The sequence below is a fragment of the Sturnira hondurensis genome, unplaced genomic scaffold (genome assembly GCF_014824575.4).
Source record: "Sturnira hondurensis isolate 20B ecotype Veracruz unplaced genomic scaffold, ASM1482457v3 Scaffold0015596, whole genome shotgun sequence".
Lineage (NCBI taxonomy): Eukaryota > Metazoa > Chordata > Mammalia > Chiroptera > Phyllostomidae > Sturnira > Sturnira hondurensis.
The window spans coordinates 13,144,125-13,167,285 of NW_028088227.1; the positions used below are offsets into that span (position 1 = coordinate 13,144,125).

The 23,161-nt window shown below is 39.2% G+C and overlaps 1 protein-coding gene across 2 annotated transcripts in view; it reads right to left on the reverse strand.

Annotated features, from left to right (window-relative positions):
- Positions 1-7,778: 7,778 nt before the first annotated feature.
- Positions 7,779-23,161, reverse strand: part of REV3L (REV3 like, DNA directed polymerase zeta catalytic subunit) — a 173,092-nt gene continuing 157,709 nt past the window's right edge. For both annotated transcript variants that reach the window (XM_037065055.1, XM_037065056.1), the window contains exons 27-32: positions 21,157-21,271; positions 16,401-16,538; positions 14,889-15,079; positions 12,041-12,287; positions 10,465-10,674; positions 7,779-8,381 (exon numbers count right to left, since the gene is read on the reverse strand). In XM_037065055.1, the coding sequence (XP_036920950.1) occupies positions 8,241-8,381; positions 10,465-10,674; positions 12,041-12,287; positions 14,889-15,079; positions 16,401-16,538; positions 21,157-21,271 (1,042 nt within the window). In that variant the 3' untranslated portion in view covers positions 7,779-8,240. The remainder of the gene's footprint in view (positions 8,382-10,464; positions 10,675-12,040; positions 12,288-14,888; positions 15,080-16,400; positions 16,539-21,156; positions 21,272-23,161) is intronic.

The window sequence follows — 23,161 nt, forward strand, 5'->3', positions numbered from 1 at the left end:
TTTTTTTACAGCCAGTATCCCATTGTGTGTGTGTGTGTGTATGTGTGTGTGTGTGTGTGTGTGTGTGTGTGTGTATATATATATAACCATGTTTTCTTTACCCATTCATCTGTCAATAAGCACTTAGGTGGTTTCTACCTCCTGACTTGTGAGTAATGCAATGAATGTGGGATTCTGACTTTTTGAGAAAGTGATTTTGTTTTCTTCAGATAAACACCCAGTAGTGGAATCTCTGGGTGATATAGTAGTTCCATTTTTATTTTTTCCAGGAACTTCCATACTGTTTTTCGTAGCAGCTGTACCAATCTACACTCCCACCAGCAGTGCACAAGGGTTCCCTGTTCTCCACACCCTCAGCAACACTTGGTATTTACCATCTTACTGCTAATAGCCATTCCAACAGGTGTGAAGTGATATCTCACTTTGATTTGGATTTGCATTTCCCTGGTGATTAGTGATGTTGAGTATCTTTTTTATGTGTCTTTTGGGCATTTGTATGTCTTTGAAAAAATGTTCAGATCTGCCCATTTTTTAATTGATTTTTTTTTTTTTTGCTACTGAGCTGTGTGAGTTCTTTATATATTTTGGATATTAACCTATTATTAGATTTATGATTTGCAGATATTTTTGACCATTTGGTAGGTCATCTGTTCATTTTATTGATGGTTTCCTTTGCTGTACAAAAAGCTTTTTAGTCTGATGTAGTCCCACTTATTTATTTTAGCTTTTGTTGCCTTTGCTTTTTTTTTAAAGATTTTATTTATTTATTTTTAGAGAGAAGGGAAGGAGAAAGAGAGGGAGAGAAACATTGATGTATGGTTGCCTCTCATGTGCCCCAAACTGGGGACCTGGCCCATAACTCAGGCATGTGCCCTGACTGGGAATGGAACCTGCAACCTTTTGGTTCGCAGGCCCGTACTCAATCCACTGAGCTACATCAACCAGGGCTGTTGCCTTTGCTTTTGATGTCAAATCCAAAAATCATTGCTAAGACCAATGGAAAGGAGCTTACTGCCTATATTTTCTTCTAGGAGTTTTACGGTTTTAGGTTTTACATTAAGATTTAAGTCTTTAATCCTTTTTGAGTTAATTTTTATGTATAGTGTAAGATAGGGGTCCAATTTCTTTCTTTTGCATGTTGCTGTTCAGTTTTCCCCACATCATTTATTGAAGAGACTGTTCCTTTGTCATAAATTAATTGATCATGTATGCATAGGTTTATTTCTAGGCTATCTATTTTGTTCCATCAATTTATGCATCTGTTTTTATGCCTATACCATACTGTTTTGATTACTATAGCTTGTTTGTTAGATTTTCTGTTTCTTCATGATTCATTCTTGGTAGGTTGTATGTTTCTAGAAATTTACCTACTTCTAGATTGTCCAGTTTTGCCACATAATTGTTTATAGTAGTTTCTTACAAGCCTTTGTATTTCTGTGGTATCAATTGTAATGTCTCCTTTCACTTCTGATTTATTTGAGTTTTCTCTTTCTATTTCTGGGTGAATCTAGCTAACGGCTTGCCAATTTTGTTAATCTTAAAAAAAAAAAAACTAGCCCCTTTTCTAATTCCTTGAAGTGTAGAGTTAGGTTTGTTAAGGTGTTTTTTAAATTCATTGATCTTAGAGAGAGAGGGAGGAAGGGGTGACGAGAGAGAGATTGATTTGTTGTTCTACGCATTTGTGCATTCATTGCTTGACTCACATGTGCCATGACCAGGGATTGAACCTGCAACCTTGGCACATTGGGATGATGCTCCAACAAACCGAGCTACCTGGCCAGGGTGAGATCCTTCTTTTTTTCTTCTTTCTTCTGTTTAATAGAGGTGTTTTATAGATGAGGCTATGGGCTTAAATCCATTTTTTTTTCCCCTTAAGGCTTGTCCCCCATTGAAGGAGCTGGAGTTCAAGTTGAGGTTTGTTGAAATGGAGGGCTCCAAAGCTTGAGTTCTTTTTACTGAGCCGTCTCACTTCTGCCCTGAAGATCCCCACGTATGAACTGGCCCCTCGACTATGGTGGATCGTTCCACACGCCCGCTCGCTTTTGGCCCATGGTAATGTGTCCACAGAGCTGCTCCAGCTCCAGGAACAGTGCTGTTGCTGGACTGATGGGTGTTTAAAATGCTTTAATCCATTCAGTTATTTATCAGTCACCTGAGTGCCCCCCGGCCAGGCATTATGCTTGTGTTGGGATGTGCTGGAAAACACATCAGACATGTGTATGACTTCATGATATGTAGACTTTAATAGAAAGGTTGATGTCAAATGTCATCGAGAATCAACTGCAACTGTTGAGTGAAAGAAGCAATGAGATGGGAGAACAGACCTAGCTATTGCCATTTCGTGCCTTGGCAAGGTGGTGGGCAGAGGGTCTCGCTTCATTGCCGAGGACACAGATGTCCATTTAATCTCTGTTCTTAGTGTGTACCTCACCCTGCACCCCTCACGCCCCAGGGCCCCCCTCAGTCACTGCCTCTGTGGTTCTCATTCTCGATAGAATATGCCTAAATTAACTGTGCGTGTGAGAGAGAGACAGGGTATAGTTAATATGTGGAGTCAAGCTGGCCTGTGGAGACTAACTCCTCCTCTCATACAATCCGCTCCCTGTACATAAGCCTTTCTGGAGTTCCTGAACCATGATTCATGTTTGCTTTCTCTTATTTTCGTGTTTGTCCAAGAGGACGAGGTGGCAAAAACTGCTTCATCGTCTTGAAACCAATGTCAATTTACTTTTACGTCTGTCCCAATAGACTGTGACATACTTGAGGACAGGGGATTATCTTGGTATTTCTAGATGAGCAAAAAAATGCAGGGTATATGTTAGATGCTCAGTAAATATTTTTTGAGCAACTGGTACCCTCATTCCCATTCATAAAGCCTCTGTTGGGTAATCAGGCAGGTGGTAATATCCTGTTTTCAAAGACTATAACTTTATTAAATTTAATATCTGTGGTTAAATCTGCCGGTTTCCCAGAGTTGTATTCCCACTAGTGATCATGAGGAAGCCCAGGGCGTGGGGTCTCCTTACCCCTAGGCCGCTGCTCCTTCCTGGAAACCTCCACCTTCCCTCCAACAAGAAGCACCTGCGGCGGCATCAGCAGCAAGTGAGGTGAAGACTCACTGGCAGTAGGATGGCGTTTTGATTTAAAAATGCCTCCACCTGTCTTCCTGGTCTTGCTCTCTTTTCCCCAAATATATACAGAGACCTGATTTTGTAAATCTGAATTTCCTCTACAAAATATTTTGCTTTGTAAGCCACTTTTGGGACTTGGCCAAGGTGACAAAACAGCTTCGGGTGAGGGTGTGGAAATGAGATGCAGTGGATTCAATACTGGGACTTACGACTTCCTTTTTAGTTCTCAAACCCTAGAAAGAATCCATGACTGTTTTCCTGTATACAGCTATTCATCAAGCAGAGCTGCGGGAGCATTAATCGTACTAGACTTCATTCACTTTTATAAAACCAAGTGGTTAAAGGTAACAAGTCCCATCACATCAGGGGAAAGAGAAGATATTAAGGGATAAGAGTAAGTACAGTGGCCTTAGCAGACTCTCCCACAGGCGCTGGTCTTGCTAAGAGAGGCTGGGACACATCCAGCCTCAAACCAGCTACTGGTGCCTGCTGCCTTCCTCCTCCCCTCCTCTGTTCATGGCAGGGCCCTGGTAATGTCGTTGAAATCCTGGTTTTCACTTTATGAAATCAAGTACAGAAATATTTTAAAAAATACTATTTTGAAAGTGAGAAACCAACTTAAGACCTTATTTGACAGGCCCTAAAGAAATACTGCTGCTTCAGCTATTATGAAAATGGTGTGACTCGGTTCGGTATCATCCTGCAAACACAAAGGTCATGGGTTTGATTCTGGGTCAGGGCACAATGCCTGGGTTGTGGGTTTGGTCCCCAGGAAGGGCACATGCAAGAGGCAACCAACTGATGTTTCGACATTTCTCTCCCTCTTTCTCCCTCCCTACAATAAAAAAACAACAACCCAGAGGAGATGGAAAGATCAAGATTGCACAGCTACAACAGGGGATTTTAGGTCCCAGGGCAACACACCTGATGGCAGTGAATGTATCTTCCGAGAGTATTGGGGATGTGGCCCGTGACCATCCAGAATCCACAAACCCTTTTGGGTGGTCTGCTCCACCCCTCACAGAATTACCTCCTCTACAAACTCTTTGTAACTGCCCTCTGTTCACGTTTTGGCCCACTTTTCCCAGTATATTGGCCTTCTTCACAGACACTGCCAGAGAAGCGATCATGTGGAACTGAGTATTGCATGGTCAGCACCTGCCTGTTTCCTGCTGTTTACCAGGACCTCTGGGACGGGGAGAGCAGGTGTAAGTAGCTTTTGTTAATAGTTCACACCTAGGGAAAGGCACTGGTAGGAAGTGGGCAGAATGAGAGAAAACGATGTTTTAACAAACTTAGGAGGATAATGAAATGATTTCTTTAGCATTATTCAGAAAATGGAGTTGTGTGTAATATATGTGTGTGTGTTCTGGGTAAAAAGACAAAGCTTCATTAATAGCTTATCAAAAAGAGGAAAAAATAACTGAAAGCATACTGGAAGCTTCTTAGAAAATTTTTTTTTGTAAAATAGGTCCAAGTTTCAATACGTTACAGGTGACAGTTACTGAAACAGTGAGTGAATCGCACTAAAGGGCAGTTGGGCTGCAGACTCTGAGGGCAGAGTCACAAGGGAGGCACTTGGCCGCAGAAAAGGGAACCCGAGATACGCCGGGCACCGAGAACTGGGCTTGTCTGGGGCACTGTGTTGAATATCCACTTGTTAGTTTAGTTGTGCCCCATCACAACAAAGGAGGTTATTCTGTTGAGAATATTGTGTCCAGCTGCTATGATGAGAGACAGATGATGCAAGTGGAAGAGCTGATAGCACAGAACTTAGGAAAGGGAACAGAGAAAACCTCAGCGGCCACCCACGCGAGGGCGAGGCAGCCCACCTTCTGCAGCTGCTCCCGACTAAAGGCGGCTCCAGAAGTGGGGTTTATGTTATCTCTGGGGAACTTAGGAGAAATATGTGCAGAGCCATGATTTTGTAGATCTTTGATTCCATATTTACCATGTAATTTTCAGAAAACGGATCCTCTTCTCTAGTATTTGGAGCTTTCTATGTTAATGTAAGGCATTTTTTTCTATTGAAAAATTTGGCATTTAAGTTTTTAAAAAGTAATGTAATTTTTGTTTCCTTCTGGAAAATCCTGGCTTCAAGATTACTTACATTTAAATTAAAATGAACTCAGGAGATCTACTAACAAGTAGAGCGCTAAAAAAAATGAGAGCTAAATTTTTCCTAGACAACTTTTGCTGCCTTTTTTTAAATCCTAAAGTTTTTTTTAAATTTATTATTTATTAAATATATTTTATTGATTATACCATTACAGTTGTTCTATTCCCCCCTTCAATCCCTTCCACCCGCACCCTCCCTCCCCCACCATTCTGCCCCCCCTTAGTTTATAACCACGTGTCTCAAGTTCTTTGGATTCTATATTTCCCCCACTATTCTCGCCCTAACCCCTATCTATTTTCTACCTACCATCTATGCTATTTTCTGTGCCTTCTCCCCCCTTCTCCCCCTCCCACCCCCGTTTCTAACCCTCCATGTGTTCTTCATTTCTATGGTTCCACTCCTGATCTAGCTGTCCTCTTGGTTTGCTTTTGTTTTAGGTGTGGTTGTTAATAGCTGTGTGTTTGCTGTCCTTTCACTGTTAATATTTTTCATCTTCTTTTTCTTATATAAGTCCCTTTAGCATTTCATATAATAAGGGCTTGGTAATGATGAACTCCTTGAACTTGACCTTATCTGAGAAGCACTTTATCTGTCCTTCCATTCTAAATGAAAGTTTTGCTGGATAAAGCAATCTTGGCTGTAGGTCTTTGGATTTCATGACTTGGAATACTTCTTTCCAGCCCCTTCTTGCCTGTAAGGTCTCTTTTGAGAAATCCGCTGACAGTCTGATGGGTACTCCTTTGTAGGTGACTGTCCCCTTATCCCTTGCTGCTTCTAGGATTCTCTCCTTCATTTTGGTCTTGGCTAATGTAATTATGATGTGCCTTGGTGTGTTCCTTCTTGGGTCCAACTTCTTTGGCACTCTCTGAGCTTCCTGGATTTCCTGGAAGTCTATTTCCTTTGCCAGACTGGGGAAGTTCTCCTTTATTATTTGTTCAAATACGTTTTCCACTCGTGGCTGTTTCTTTCCCCCTTCTGGTACCCCTATAATTCGGATGTTGGAACGTTTAAAGATGTCCTGGAGGTTCCTAAGCCTCTCCTCATTTTTTTGAATTCTCATTTCTTCATTCCTTTCTGGTGGGATGTTTTGTTCTTCCTTCTGGTCCATTCCATTGATTTGAGTCCCAGTTTCCTTTCCATCACTATTGGTTTCCTGTGCATCTCCCTTCATTTCAATTAGTTTAGCCTTCATATGTTCCTCTAATTTGTGACTATGTTCCTCTAATTTGTGACTATAATCTACCAGTTCTGTGAGCATCCTGATAAATAGTGTCCTGAATTGTGCTTCTGAGAGGCTGGCTATTTCTTGGTCGCTTAGAGTTATTGGCTCTGGGACTTTGAGTTCTTCTTGTGCCATCTTTCGGGTTGTTCGTGCCTGTTCCATAGAAGGATCAGAGCCCTAAAGTGTTCACTAGAACAGGGCAACTAAGTTGCTGGGTTGTGACGTTGTATGTGGGGGCGGGGTCAAAGAGGGACTATGGCGTCCTGTCCGCCGCCTGCCGCCACGGCCCTCACCGGTGCCACAGTTGCTGCCGTCACTGGGCCCACGTGTTTCGTCCCACTGCTCGCGAGTGTGCCACCGCCGTCAGCCCTCGCCCCCTGGGGCCTGCGTGGTCTGTCTCACTGTGCGCGAATATGCGCCCGCGGTCTGCCCCGCACCCCAACTGGTTCCCGTCTGCCTGCGCGCCTGGGTCGGGGGCCCTGTCCTGCCCGACCCTGCTCGCTGCTGGCTCCGCCCCTCTTACCGTCCCCGTTGAACAGTTAGATGTAGTCGGACTTCCGTATAATTCAATTTTCTGTCCTTTGGTTGTGTCTTTGTTTCTCCAAACCTTTGTTTTATTCAAACTTGGTTGTGGGAGGAGGCACAGTGTTTCCACCTAGGCGGAAGTCCTAAATCCTAAAGTTTTGATAAGAAAATTATAACACTAATTTTAGGATAAAACCAGTTAAATTTACCTCATTAAAATTCAGAAAAGGGTAGAGCAGGAAGTAACCAATCTGCCATATTTCATATTTTATTCAATTTTATTATGCTTTCCATTATTAACTTTTAAAACAAAATGATTTCCAGTTTAAAAAACAATGCACTGACCACATAATTCCTTCTTCATTTTATAGTTATACAAATATTCTAAATACACATTTTGTGTTCAAGGTGATGGCAAATAAGATTAACTGTACAGTACATAAGGAAAGAAAATATTTTGAGCATATTTAGAAGCAATAGAAATGTCTATACAAAACAAGCAAAAATGGAATAAAATTTTTTATTTTTAAAGTATTGCAACAGGCCCACAGGTTTGTAACAAAAATGTCTTTGCACAGTTCCTCACAATGCCCCATTAATAGCTAAAGCAAGACAGCTGTTTTAGAAAAGAATGTTTCAAAATGCTACACATGGTCCTACTGTTTGCACAGTCTGATCCGAATAACAACTCTACTCTGAGTCAAGCAAAACCTAGAGGAAGTATACCAAACAACTTGAAAATCATTTGTATAAAATTCATTGCACATTTTACTCAGTTGTTTGAAAAGTAAAAAAGTGTATTTACAAAATATTTTGCAGTCAAAATTATAAAGTGAATGGGTATCTCTAAGTAACATATCTTGATACAGACAGTTCAAGGAAAACACACGAATGGTTTTTTTTTTTTTAAAGAGGTTTTCAGTGCTCCTTCCACAGGGAAGTAAGTACGGTCTACTGAAACGGATTTACAAGATGGCACACACACTGGAGCAAGCCGCACACCTGCATCAGAAAACAAGGTTAAAAGGCGAAAGGACGAGGAATTTATACATTGTAAGAAGTGAGCTATTCAGAGATCAACAAATACAGTTTTAAATTGTTTCAATTCAGTCTTCATAGTCTTCAGATAATAGACAGACAGATGAACACACTTGACTTGATGAAAGTTGAAAAAGCACCATGCACAACAGTTTAGTGGTAAACACTGAAAAAATAGCACCTGGAATTCTGTGATATTGAGAATTTAAAACTGGTCTAGTAATTGCCGGAGATATGGTGCCTTGGATAGTTCTCTATTTACTCGGGAGAGTTTGAAAAGTACTGGGCAGTTCAGAGAGACGCACGGGATGTGTCGATCAAAGCAACCTGCACAGCTCCTGCATATCTGAAAGTGGAAGAGGATACATAAAACATCAGGAAAATTCCTCTGTGGCTGTGTAAACAATACACTTTAATAATCCCTCCTTTCGGACCCACCACGGGTGACTGGCAGACATCTGACATAATATATTATAGAACATTTCATGAATTTTCATCTCTTTGACTCCTAGGCTATTCTACGTTGAGGTATTTCTGAAGGATATTATTTCACAAAGCAAACAGCTCAAAATTCCCCAAGAATTCACTTCGTTCTTGAGATCAACTTTCATTTATAACAGAATGCTATTCTATTAAGATCCACATAATAAACTAACCAATTACCATTCAAAGTCTATTTCTTAAATGAGCTATAAACACTTTTTTCAAGTTACTTAGATTTAACTTTTAATATGCCAATCATAAAAAAGTTACCCTTAAAAGATTTTCTTATTTCAGAAGAAAAAATGTCAGTATGAGAAAAACCAAAGGACGAGAATGTGACTAGTGCTTCTCAACCCTGACTTTCCATGAGCTCAAACCCCAGATCAGTGACCAGAAGAGAATGAGACGAGAGCACCCAAGAAGCCTCATTTCTTAGGGCTCCCAGGTGATTCTGATGCGTAAGAAGATCTGATCTGAAGGAAAATAATGAACCATAAGGCAATTTTAAAAAGAGAGAAGTGTTGTTTCTTACATAACAATCAGATTTTAATACGTAAAAACTTTGAATGTGAAACACATTCAAAAAATTTAAAAATTTAAAAATTTAACTTTTTAATTCAAAAAACTAAAAAGGATTAACAGCGAGGACCCCAAGGGTCAAGAAAATACAGGCTAATTTTTTACTTGAATAGTGTGTCCAGTGATTTTTTAAAAAGTAATACTAAACAACTACTCTAGGCTATTATTTAAGACAAATCAAATCTGCTCTAGTTTATTCTCTGACGTATCACAAAGAGCTCTTGTTTTAGAGATGTCTCACAGGGCAAGACATTTTTGTCCTGCGCCCTAATATCTTCTAGTCAACTGAAGGGCATGTTTTTCTGAGCACACTGGATATTGTACCTAATATGATACTGCCACAAAGAAACTGCTGAAACTAAGCATGCTGTTCCGCCGTGAAGCCCTTCACTAACTAGGTCTCTCACAGAGAGACTCAAGTCCATTCCCAAGTACAGAAGTTCTGTGCTGCCGCCCTCTGTGCTGCCGCTGGACTCAGGGGCCAGGACAAGCCGGTAAATATCTGTGCACTGTCTGCGCTCGTCTGACAGACAAGCCCAGATGGCATTACTTGTCTCACTAAATTTAACTCAGTGTTTATATTTAGTTCCTAGATTCTTTACTGGTGATTTAAACACTGAGCATTATATAGCTCAATTCAGCTTACATTTAAACCTTTAAACACCACAACCTGGACACTTTTTAGCTCACAAGGAGGCACACATTAGAAAAAAAATCTGCTTTAACCTATGTTGATTCTCTTTTTTGCTATTCTTTGGCTTTCTTATTTTTTTCAAGTTTTCCGTCAGATGCTTATATTCTTTCATGTTTACTATTAAGTGTTTGAGATGATGAATTTTTCTGAGATCTGCTATAGCTGTCTACAATCTTCTATAATCATTTGAATTCTTAAAAGCCCAGTCTCCTCCGAGATGGTTTTTCTGTTCACCGCAGCTAAGTTTTCCTACTAAGAGCCTGTGGCTCGATTCCTGGTAATATTAATTTTCTACCTGGACTCCTAGAATGGCAAACCCTCCAAGTTTACTAGCCATTCTCTGGGACAAGCAGATTTTTATGAGAATGGCAAGGAGATATATGGTAGATAAAGCAATTGGTACTTTTCTTTCTTTTAAAAATACTATTATAAAAATTGGATTTTAGATTTTAATAAACACAATATACTACTCCATAAAAACAAAAAATTATAAAACAAATTAAGCCATTTAAAATAGTTCACAATCATACTTTGAGATTTTAATATGCTAATTAACTCAGAATCCTTATTCTACTTTTCACACCAGTTTTATATCTAATACCTTGATAGTTGACTACATTTCCCTGAATAACCAGATTGCTTGGGATTCTGGGTCTACTGAGCAAGGCCGTACCTTTAAAAGTTGCTCCTGTTTGCGTTCCAACTCTCGAATTTCTTGGTTGAGGATGACAGCAACATGCTGAGGCTGGCTCCGACATTTACTACAGATGCCATGCTGAGTCAGGTCATCACACACAGGACAGTGCAAGGCAGTGAAATACTGTGAGATAGTGCCTTTCCGCCCTTCTAGTTCACTTCGAGAGGAGCTGGTGGCTTTATGGATCTACAAAAACATCAATTCAGAGAGAATTCTGAGCCAGCTCCATAGCAAAGCAGCTATTCTTACGCTACCTGCAGGTTTACTAAGGCATTACATCATTCACTGTTCTAGACATGGGGCTAGAGAATGGACACAGTCCTTCCTTTCACAGAGATTACATTTTAATGATCAGATACTGTTTTTTTCTTCTGGGAAAAAACCCCAATCGCCTGCAACTCAGTTGTTTTGGTTGAGGTGCACAGATGTACGAGGTCCTACAGGGCAATGGGATCAGAAAGGGCAGTGGAGGAAATCCAGGCTGTGTAAGAATGCACAATTCTGGCCACGGAAACAAGGCAAGCAGAAGGCAAACTGTTAGGCAGTAGCAGAAGTAAACTGGAAGCATTTCATACATAACTGGATACATGTCACCTACGCATTCTTCACCTGAAGTTAATACTGGTTTCAACCATCTGTCTTCTGGTACTCTTTCTACATGGACATAACATTATCATAATACCCTTGGTGTAATCTCCTGGTGTCTTATAAATCGCTTTGCAAAAAAGTTATCAGGTCAGCTTGTTGTAAATGCCAGCAGTTTAACATTCTTGCTGGGAACGGAATGGAAACCAGGACTAGCTTTCTGGCCTGCACCAGACACAGCATCACAGATGTTGCCTGGCCCAGGTTCTCTGAAGCACAACCTCAACTTCAGTTTACTAGCTTATTCTTTTTCTTGGGGCCGTAGTGCTTACTAAGAAAGTGAAAATAACCTGGGTGCCAACTTGTATCAGTTTGCCTGAATACCATCGGCCTTTCACAATTGGAGAGAACAGCGAATGACTGAGCAGATCTAACTCTAAACAGGAGACAAAAACTACTCCTCTCCTACTGGATCCCAGGTTACCACACAGACCACTCCTTCAGGCTTCTAATGAGTAAACTAAGATTGCTGAGAGTCCACACCGTATGGTTCACCTTAGTAAAATGCTATTTTGACATTATTTCTCTAGCCTGGTTTCTTCAGGACTATGTCTAAATACTACATTCTGTTCATTTATTCAATACCCATTTTGAAGGAATTTTTCCTCTCACTTGTTTTTTATTAGCTGGTTTACTGAGATACTTCGTAGTTGAGTGTTTACCACTGAAACACCTGTGAGATTTATTTTCATATGCTATATTCTGGACAGCTGGAAAGAAGCTGGGAAGGTTTCCGTAGAAAACTCAAGTTTCTTTTAGAAAACCAGAAGAGTATGGTACCTTTGCTGGTTTAGGATAACAGACCTGCTTTGCCTCTCATGGCACATCAATAAAATATTTACTTCTACTGGAATTTTATGTGAATTCTCTCCATAGTCATAGCACAGGTACTATTTAGTAGACTTACCCTTGGTAATTCATGATACCAGCTGAAGACATCAATACCAATAAGTGAGAAGACTCTTGCCAGGGGTGGAAGGATTTGCTTGGTGATATAGTAAATGGCATTCAATCTCAGAGTCGTGTCCTGCAGGACTTCTACGGGGCGCCTTACCAGCTGGATAAGTGGTACTCCGGGGGGCCCATAAATGATCACGTATGGCACTCGCTCCCCAACTCGAGGCTCAGAGCGCCGGTCATAAGCAAGCATTTTCCTGTTTAAACCCAAATAAAATATGCACTCAAAGACTGTCATGGAAGGCACCTTTCCAGAAAATTAAAGGAGAATTAAACAACGAGGAAACCATGAGGAATCTATAAGGGACACTCCGAGACTGTAACTTTTTTGAGAACTATATACTTCACTTAGTTGGTACCAAGTAGATATGCTGTAAGAATTTAAAACTTACTTTGTAGGACTTCCGGCCAAGACGGAGGCATAGGTAGACACACTGTGCCTCCTCGCACAACCAAAAGGAGGACAACAACGAGTTTAAAAACAAAAAACAACCAGAACTGACAAAAAATCGAACTGTATGGTAATCTGACAACCAAAGAATTAAAAACACGTGCATCCAGACTGGTAGGAGGGGCAGAGACAGGCAGCCGGGTGGAGAGGACTCCCAGTGGGGCGAGGTGGTGGCTCGAGGACGGGCGGTCCCGCATTGGAGTGCAGATAAACCAGGAGGAACAACTGGGGAGCGAGACAGACCACACAACCCAGGGTCCCAGCCCGGGGAAATAAAGCCTCAAACCTCTGACTGAAAACACCTGTGGGAGTTGAAGCAGTGCTGGGAGAAACTCCCAGCTTCACAGTAGAGTTCGTTGGAGAGACCCACAGGGTCCTAAAACGTACATAAACCCACCCAACTGGGAACCAGCACCAGAAGGGCCCAATTTGATTGTGGGAAGCAGGGGAGGTGACTGAAAGGTTGCAGAGAGCAGAGCAAGGCCATTGTTCCCTCTCAGACCCCTCCCCCACATACAGCATCACAACACAGCAAAGTGGGATACCCTGCCCTGGTGAACACCTAAGGCTCTACCTCTTACTATGTGACAGGTGTGCTGAGACAAAAAAATGGCCTAAATGAAAGAACGGATCAAAGCTCCAGAAAAAATACAACTAAACAACAAAGAGGTAGCCAACCTATCAGATGCACAGTTCAAAACACTGGTAATCAGAAAGCTCACAGAATTGGTTGAATATAGTTGCAAATTAGAGGAAAAAATGAAGGCTATGAAAAGTGAAATAAAGGAAAATGTACAGGTAACCAACAGTGACAGGAAGGAAACTGGGACTCAAACGATTTGGACCAGAAGGAAGAAAGAAACATTCAACCAGAACAGAATGAAGAAATCAGAATTAAAAAAAAATGAGAAGAAGCTTAGGATCCCCCAGGACTTCGTTAACAATTCCAACATCTGAATCATAGGGGTGCTAGAAGGGGAAGAGGAAGAGCAAGAAGTTGAAAACTTATTTGAACAAATAATAAAGGAGAACTTCCCCAATCTGGCAAAGGAAATAAGACTTCCAGGAAGTCCAGGAAGCTAAAAGAGTCCCAAGAAGTTGAACCCAAGGAGGAACATACCAAGGTACATCATAATTACATTACTCAAGATGAAAGACAAGGAGAGAATCATAAAAGCAGCAAGAGCAAAGGAAACAGTTATCTACAAAGGAGTTCCCATCAGACTGTCAGCTGATTTCTCACAAGAGACCTTATAAGCAAGAGGGGCTGGAAAGCAGCATTCCAAGTCATGAAATGCAAGGACCTACATCCAAGTTTACTCTCTCCAGCAAAACTATCATTTAGAATAGAAGGACAGATAAAGTGCTTCCCAGATAAGGTCAAGTTAAAGGAGTTCATCACTACCTAGTCCTCACTATATGAAATGTTAAAGGGACTTATCTAAGAAAAAGAAGATTAAAAATATGAACAGTAAAATGACAACAAACACAGCTATTAACAACCGAACCTATAAAAAAAAACCCAAAACAAAAACAAGGACAAACTAAGTGAACAATTAGAACAGGAACAGAATCACAGAAATGGAGATCACATGGAGGGTTACCAGTGGGGAGGGGGAGGTGAAGAGAGGAAGAAAAGTACACAGAATAAATAGGATAGATGATAGGTAGAAAAGAGACAAGGGAGGATTAAGAATAGTATAGGAAATGTAGAAGCCAAAGAATTTATATGTATGACCCATGGACATGAACTAAAGGGGGGGAATATGATTGGGAGGGAGTGTACAGAGTGGAGAGGAATTAAGGGGGGAAATGGGACAACTACAATAGCATTCTCAATAAAATATATTGAAAAAAAACGTACTCTGTAAATCACTGCCACCTGGAAAACAATATGAGTTGGCAGATTTCAACTAGCTAAAAATGTTTTCTATCCCCTAAGAATATGAACTAAAAACTGTAATTCTAACAATGAAAGAGAAGAGAAATGTAGCTGGCTAGGTGATCTGACTCCAGAACGATACCATGGTAAGTGCTTTGGTAGATCAATATTGAGGGTGACCTAGTGATTCTGATGTGAGAAACAATGATCTGGACTCTGTACCAGATTACAATTTCACTGACTTTAGTTACACAGAGGCAGCCCACCAGAGTTCCGGGTTTCTTCTTCCTTCTCAGAGCTCACCAAGGAGGGGGGTCACCCATTATCCTTCAGTGAGGCTTTATGTGGGCAGGTGAAGAACCAGTCGTGTGTCTGTGCCAAGGGACTCGGTGTCTTTGCATCTACTCCCAACCATTCAGAATCCCAGACTGCACTTGGTAAGTACTGTCATTTGTATATCATTACCGTGTAAGTTCAAGGGCTGGCACGCAAGCTCCAGGTTTGTAAGAGGAACTTCCTCTGTATTCCTTGGCGAAGATGAAGTCTTGTACGCTGGCCTTTCCTTCTAGAAGCTTCATACACTGTCGCTGAACATACTGTTTAATTAAACTTATATCTCTAGTTTCAAATAGCAGCTTTAGAGAACGCTCAAGTATCTTTAAAAAAAAAAAGGATATGCTCATAAAAATAAAATATCCCCTAGCAGATCATCATTATTGTTATATTTTCAATTATGTAACTACTGGATAACTTGATTTACTTAAATAACCTGCTATTTACAATGACTGAATAATCAAATTATTAGGAATCGTTTATATAGTTTGCTATTCCTAAAAATAGAATATCATGTAGTTTGAGGAAAACTGTATCGAAACATCAAATGAAACATTTGCTATGTGATGAACAACATGAAACATTTAAATTCTTTAACAGGTAAAAGCACTCTAGGCACAACACGCTGGACATCATTTCATGTATTACTGTTTATTTTACCCTGTCATAAAAAAAAGCCTGAGTCAGGAAGACAGAAAAAAGTTTAAATATCACTAAGCAGTGAAATAAAAATTATTCTTTTGCCTCTTAATAGTGTCAATAAATATATATCAACTGTAACAGAACCTTTTGTACTGTAAATATTTCTACTAGGAAATGACTGACATACAGTAGATATATGTATGGATTGAATTTAAATTAGCTCCAGGTAAAAGTTCTGTATCTCATTCTGAGTACTGGAACCCAAACATATTTACAGAAGAAGTTTGCTAGTTTAGCCTACATACAATTCTTCCCTGAGAGAAAGAATGTGCTGGTTATATTTCTTCCAGAAACTAGTATTAAATATTATTTTAAATTCATAATATATATATGACATAGTATAATGACATATTGACATTAATAGCTCAACAGGCAGTCTCTTATGCTTTTAATATCTCTACAACTCAGTGTGTAGAGTACTTTTATTTTTGGTTATAGGAAGAGTCTAGGACTGAGGAACGAAAAATGCTATTAACTATGGTTAATATAGCACCATTTTTCAGAAATCTTCCTAACTTGTATTTGATAACCCAGGTAAATAGCATTTCAGTTAATTTAGGATGAATTATATTGCTTATGAAATATCTCTGTTGCTAGTTTCTCTTCTTTATCCAAAAGCTCCCTAGTTTTAGGGTGTTGTCATGATAATATATATTACTACCTCCAGGTGACAGGTAGGAAATACTTACAAATTTCATAGTGTTGTTTTTTTTTAGCAATTGTGATAAAAGGTAAGGTGTAGGAAGAAATTAGAAACTAAGGACTAAAATAAATTAAGTTGTTTCATTAGAAATGAATTCCTAAAAATCATTTAGTTCCTATTATGGTTACAGATAGTCACACAGGCTGTAGTTCCTCCACCTAGGTGTGTGCTTAAAGATTTTCATTAGATTCTTTAGCCACTTATTTCTTAAAGATAAAAACAAGATAGACAAAACCTACCTTAGAAACAGCAGGGCAGGAATCTCTTCTGACTGTTTCTATTCCTTTTGCATCAAATACTGGGTCCTTCTGATCCAGGGCTTCATACATGTAACCCACATACCTCTTTTTTGTTTGTAAAACACAGGGCAAATATACCTGTGATGAATTTAGCAAAACATCTCTCAGTAATCATTTTTCCTACCATGAATATCTTTACTTTCATGTCTTTTTCTCTCTTTAACCAAATGTCAATTATAGAAAAATTCTAAATATGGCTTAGGGAACAACGAATTCATGATTCCGTACTTGGAGGTGTTAAATTAAAGACAGTGAGTTGTCTTTAATTTTTATCACTCCTTTACTTTTGCTCCTACCTCTACTGACAGCTCCTACCTCTACTGACACTGCTTTCTCAAAATCATCATATCTTTTAAACAATTAAAAATTACTTTAAGCAATACCTATCCACGTATTGAAAGTAGATTTCTAGTAGACAGCTTACCATATTAAAAAGTTACAGAGAACACCCAAGGTGCAGTCCTGGTCCCCACCCGCTGCTTTCCCTGCCCTGGAGGCACCCTCTGCCTGTGCTTTCCTGTGTGTCCTTCCAGAGATAGTCTGTGCAAACACATGTATGTGGACACATAATGGTAGCTTACTACATACATCATTTTGCACTTGGCTTTTTAAAAAGATTTTTATTTCTTTAGAGGGGAAGGGAAGGAGAGAGGGGAGATCAATGTATCAATGGATGGTTGCCTCTCGTGGTTCCCCTGTTGTGAACTGGCCTGCAACCCAGGCATGTGCCCTGACTGGGAATCGAACCGAGATCCTTTGGTTCGCAGGCCTGTGCTCAATCCACTGAGCTACACCAGCCAGGGCGGGCTTAATTCATTTAATAGGTTATCTTGGAGAAAGTAGTACTCCATGTGAGGCTATCACAATTTATGTAGCCTGTTACCTATTGTGGGTCATTTAGGATGTTTCTAGTCTTTTGAAATTACAAATAGTGCCCCAACAACCTTGGGGGGATTAATCCATAGAAAATTTGTTGACATGGACTTCCTAGATCAATGGGTGTGTGCCCTCCCTTTTTTTAAGTTACCAAATTGGTCTCTTCCCCTGCCCCCAAACTTTATTGATAATCACATTAAGTGTACATGGTCTAAACATGTCAATAAAAAGGCAGAAATGATCAGACTGGATATGATCAAATAGTGAGGCTCAACTATAAGCTGTCTACTAGAAACCCACTTTCAATATAGGGACACAAGAAAGTTAAAAATAAAAAAATGGAAAAATATACACATGGTAACACTAATCAAAACAAAGCTGGAGTATCTATTTAATATAAAAAAAAGTAGATTTCAAGACAAGGAATATTATCAGAGATGAAGTGTATCAATTCACCAAGAAGATACATAATCCTGAATGTGTATGCACCTAATAAGAAAACTTCAAAATGTATGTAATAGAAACTGACAGAACTAAAAAAGGCAAATCCATGATTATATTTGGAGATTTTAACGCCTCCCTTGAAAAACTGACAGAAAATCAGTAAGAATATAGGAGACTTTAACAACATTATCAATTAAGTGGCCTTTACAGAACATTCAGAAAGCACATGACTGTTCAAGGTTATATGGAAACATTCACTAAGTCTATTAGCTGGACCAATAATATAATTCAAATTTAAAAGCACCGAGATAATACAGATTATGTTCTTTGACCACAATGGAATTAAATTGGGAATAATAAATAGATTTCTGGAATATCCTTAAATATTTGGAACTTAAACAACACACTTCTAAATAAGCAATGGGTCTTATCATTGAAGCTAATAATGAAAACAGAAGATACTAAAACTTGAAGCTAAAGTAGTATTTAGAGAGAACTTTATATTTGTAAATGCTTATATTAAAAAAACATGTGTTTGGCCCTGACCAGTGTGGCTCGGTTGGGCATTGTTCTGCAAAGCAAAAGGTCACAGGGCACATGACTAGGTTTCGGGTTTGGTCTCTGGTGGGAGCGTGTATGAGAGGCAAGGGATTGATGCCTCCCTCCCTCCCTTTCTCCCTCCCTTCCCCTCTCTCTAAAAATAAATAAACAAAATCTTTAAAAATATATATTTGTCAGAAATCAATGATTCAAGCTTCTGAATTAAGATGACAGAAAAAGAAAAGCAAAATAAACCCAAAGTACATATAAGGAAATATGTGTAAGAGTCAAAATTAATGAAATAGTTCTTTAATAAGTTTGATAACTGGATAAATCTCTATTTGGAATGATGAAGACAAAAAAGAAAAATTATTAATATCAAAAGTGGGAGGAAGGATGTCACTAAAAATCATACTGACATCAAAATCACAGTAATTATTAACAATTTATGCCTGTAAACTTGTCAATCTAGAAGAAATGAACAAATTCCTTGACAACCACAAGTTACCAAAACTGACAAAAGAAAATCTGAATAATTCAATATATATGAAAGACGTTTAATTCGCAATTATCCCCCAATAAAATTTCAGGCTCAGATGGCTTCATTGGTAAATTCTATCAACCATTTAAGAAATAAATAATTGCACTAATCTTACATACTTTCAGAAAACAGAAGAGGGAACACTCCCAGCTCATTTTTATGAGGCCAACTTTTTTTTGCTCTGAAAGCAAAACAATCCAAGACAAACAACAAAAAAACTACAGACTAATATTCATCATGAACAAAAGCATCACAATTCTTAATGAATGTTTGTTTTGCAGTTTTGCTTTTATGTTTAGGTCTGTGACCCATTGCAGGAAAATTTTTATGTCTGGTGTTATTTTCTGAGCACACCGTGCTCTTCACTTTGCCAGATGGGTTGGGTGTCCACAGCACCACACACGCCTCTACAGTAGCACTCGTTCTCACTGTTTTCTAATTTTTCTCCCTCCCTCTGCCCAGCAATTAGAATGCTCACTCTTCATTCAGGGCAGATACCATCTCCAAGTCTTTGGATCTTTTCTAGCATAGTTCTTGCTTCAGAGTAGATACACGATAAACACTGGGAATCATTTTAACTCTTTTCTTCCTTTTAATTCCTTTTTATTCTAAATCAACCACTTCTAACTCCTACTCATCCTTCTTTTCTCAACATCTCTTCAATTGTTCTTTATTTCCATCAGTTCATCTCACAAACTGGTTAGGGCTATGAAGGTTGCAAGAGGCATCCTACCTTGATTCTCCTCTCCTACCCTCAGGTGAGGTCAGTCCTCCAGTAGCTCTGCCTAAGTCATGCTCTTGTTTGATAAACTTTCCTGAATAAAGTTTAAACACTTTACCTTGGTATACAAGGCTCTCTGGTCTTTATTTTTCCAGATGGCTCTGCTGCTGCTCCGTATTCCCACATTAGGCTTTTCCAACTCCTCATCCTTCTACATGCCATTTTTTTTTCTATGAGAATGACTGCAGCCCATGGCTGCCCAATGAGATTCTAACCATTTTCTGAGACACAGTACAATATTACCTCCTATGTGGAGTGTCCCGATCTGGCCAGGAGGACAACACACCTTTTCTTTGTGCTCTTACAGTGCTTGGGGAGTCTGTTCTTATGAGGCTTCTTTAAATTTATAATAAAAGAGATCATTTTTATACATTTCTAATCTTTCCTTTTAGATTATTGGCTCTTAGAAGGCAGGACTGTGTCTTAGGCTTCTTTGCATTCTACACTCCTCCTAGCTTACTATCTTTTATATAGAAAGAGCTAATTACATATTTGGTGTCTACAGTAAAGTGAAAATAGTTGAAGGTCCTTCTGGCAGACTGCATTTTTCAAAGAAATAGTATCTCCCTGCACCTGGTCATAGTCACCTACAATGTGACTCTGACATCCTTCCCATTAAACCTGCATGGGCAATGATGCTGTGACTTTGCAGCTGGGTCACAAAAGGCAAACCAGCTTTCCACTGTTCCTCTTTGGGGTGTTCATTCCCATAACTGAGCCATTATGCTGTGAGGAAGAACAAGCAGCCCCAGGGAAAGGCCATGTGCAGGTGTTCCAGCCGACTGCCCCAGCTGATGTCCCAAACAGTAGTGAACCTCAACTCCCAGATGAGTGGGAACAAGCTTCAAGTGATTTTGGTTTTTAGCTGTCAGGTGGGTCACCTCCAGCCTCTAAGTCTTCTCATCTGAGGACACTGTGGAGCAGAGATGTTGCCAGCCCCACTGCCACCTTTCTGAATTCCTGGGCTATGTAATCTGTAAGCAGAATGGTGGTTATTTTATACCATTACACTTGGGGTGGTGTGCTACACAGCAATAGTGTGGATGATTTCATAAACAACCTTTTCATTTCTCTATCTAAAGGCATTACTTAAAAGATCTGAGCCCAGGCTAGTGTGACTTAGTTGGTAGGAGCATCATCCCATAAACTGAAAGGTCCAGGGTTTCATCCCAGTTGGGGCACATGCCTGGGTTGTGGGCTTGGTCCCTGGTTGGGATGTGTGTGAGAAGCAACTAACTGATCAATGCTTCTCTCTCAAATCAATGTTTCTCTCCCTCTTCCCCCCTTCCCTTCTCTCTAAAATCAATAAGCATGTCCTTGGATGAATATAAAAAAATAGAATTACAAGAAAAAGATTTGAGAGAATTATATGAAACTAAGAGAAAATATTTTAAATATAATACTTTAACAGACCTATATACTGTTATTGATTCTGAAAATGTATTGAACAAATCAGAAATGCCTGGAAGCTATGTGAATTTTGTATGTGATCATTAGTATTACATTTCTCTTACCTTTTCAAACTTTAGTTTCACTGGTTTTGGATTGGTGGCAGTTACAGCTTCAGCAATTTCCTGACCAATCTTAAAAGACTGCTCCTTAGTAGCTCCTTTCAGTAGCACAAACATACTAGAGGATTAAAAATAGAGTAGGGTAATGAGGGCGTCATTATAAGGATAGAGTTTCACCAAGAGTAGCTTTCCTGGCTAACATTCTCTCTAATACTAAAGAACCCCTCCCCACCTTACTCTTTCTTATTTTTTTTATCTAAACCTTCTTTTTCACAATTTTCTTGTGTGCATGGCATATCTTGTTACAGCTCTTGAAGACATCTAATATTGCTAGTTTAGTTACACACAGAGCAGCTCAATTACCACAGCTGCCGAGAAGGTCCTGGATCATTCCAAGACATTAATGGATTTATATGGAACATAATTAGGTCAATCATAAAGTAAGAGAAAAAGTGAGTATAAAGAAACGGAAAATTTACCTGTGATATAGGAGGAAATTTCCTTCTAAAACCACTCAACTTAAAAACGACACTTTTTTTTGGTAACACGTTCATTAATGCAGAGTTGGAAAACAAAAAAAGCCACAAAGAAGATAAAAGACACTCCAAACCTTCTGTCTCTGTGTGCATCTGCAAATCTTTTCTCGTTTGGGATCCCAGATCATACTATAGTATTTGGTCACTTTCTCTTTTCATCTAATAGCATATTGTGAACATTTCTCATGTCACTTAGTTCTTTTACATTATTTTAACAGTTGTACTATATTTTGATGTATGCATTTAGTATTATAACCAAACTCTTATCACAGAAAATTCAGGCCATTAAGGTTTTTTTCGCTATTTCATATATAATAATGTGGCACACCTCTGTGGCTTCAGAATAAATTTCTACCTGTATGTGAATTCTTTAAAAAAACATTTCTTTGGTAAATGGTATACACTAAAAATATATATTTTAAAGATATTGTCAAACTAAATTCCAGAAAGGTATTTCTGAAGTACAATCCTACCAGCCATACATGCAGGTCAAGAGGAAAGAATTTCTTTTTTTTTTTTTAATTTTTTAAAGATTTTATTTATTTATCTTTAGAGGGGAAGGAGAGAGGGAGAGAAACATCAATGTATGGTTGCCTTTTGTGCGTCCCCTGCTGGGAGTTGGCCTGCAGGGAACCGGCCTGCAACCCATGCATGTGCCCTGACTGGGAATCGAACCGCGATCCTCTGGTTCGCAGGCCCGAGAATTTCTAATACAGATAAAAAAATTCCAATACAAAAACACTCCAAGTAACTTACAAAAGTACTGGGTATTTTTCCTAATATAATCCAGTTATCTTTTACATAGCAATTTACATTTCAGTATATATCACAATCTGAGACCAACAGAAATAATGGCTAATTCATTTAAGAGAGGTTATAAAGTTGATCTTCATTTATAATTTTATTTTTTTTGAAGATTTATTTATTTTTGGAGAGAAGGGAAGGGAAGAAGAAAGAGAAGGAGAGAAACAGTGAGGTGCAAGAGTAATCAGCTGGTTGCTTCTCACACCCCCTCAACCAGGGACCTGGCCTGCAACCCAGGCATGTGCCCTGACCTGGAACCGAACTGGTGACCCCTTTGGTTCAGGGCTGGTGCTCAATCCACTGAGCAAGACCACCCATGGCATGCACTTATAATTTCAGCAGAAAGACACTGCATAGTGGAAAAGGACAATATCTTGAAACATAACTTTAAGATTTTTGTTTCTAGTCTTGGAGCCACATAAACTAATCTCCTATTTCTTAGTGTTTTTATATTGGAGTTTAGTATCATTTGGATGGCTTCTTTAGAATGCTCTTTCTCTGCCAATATTGGAGACAATACTTGTCTTAGAATCTCATGTGAAAAGGTTAAGAAAAGGAGAATTTCTTCAATATTATTTAGGGTCTTTAAAATAAATGATCTCAAATCTGAATTAATTTCAACATTCACTATGGCAGAACAAACAGGCCTTAGATAGTTATTTATAGTA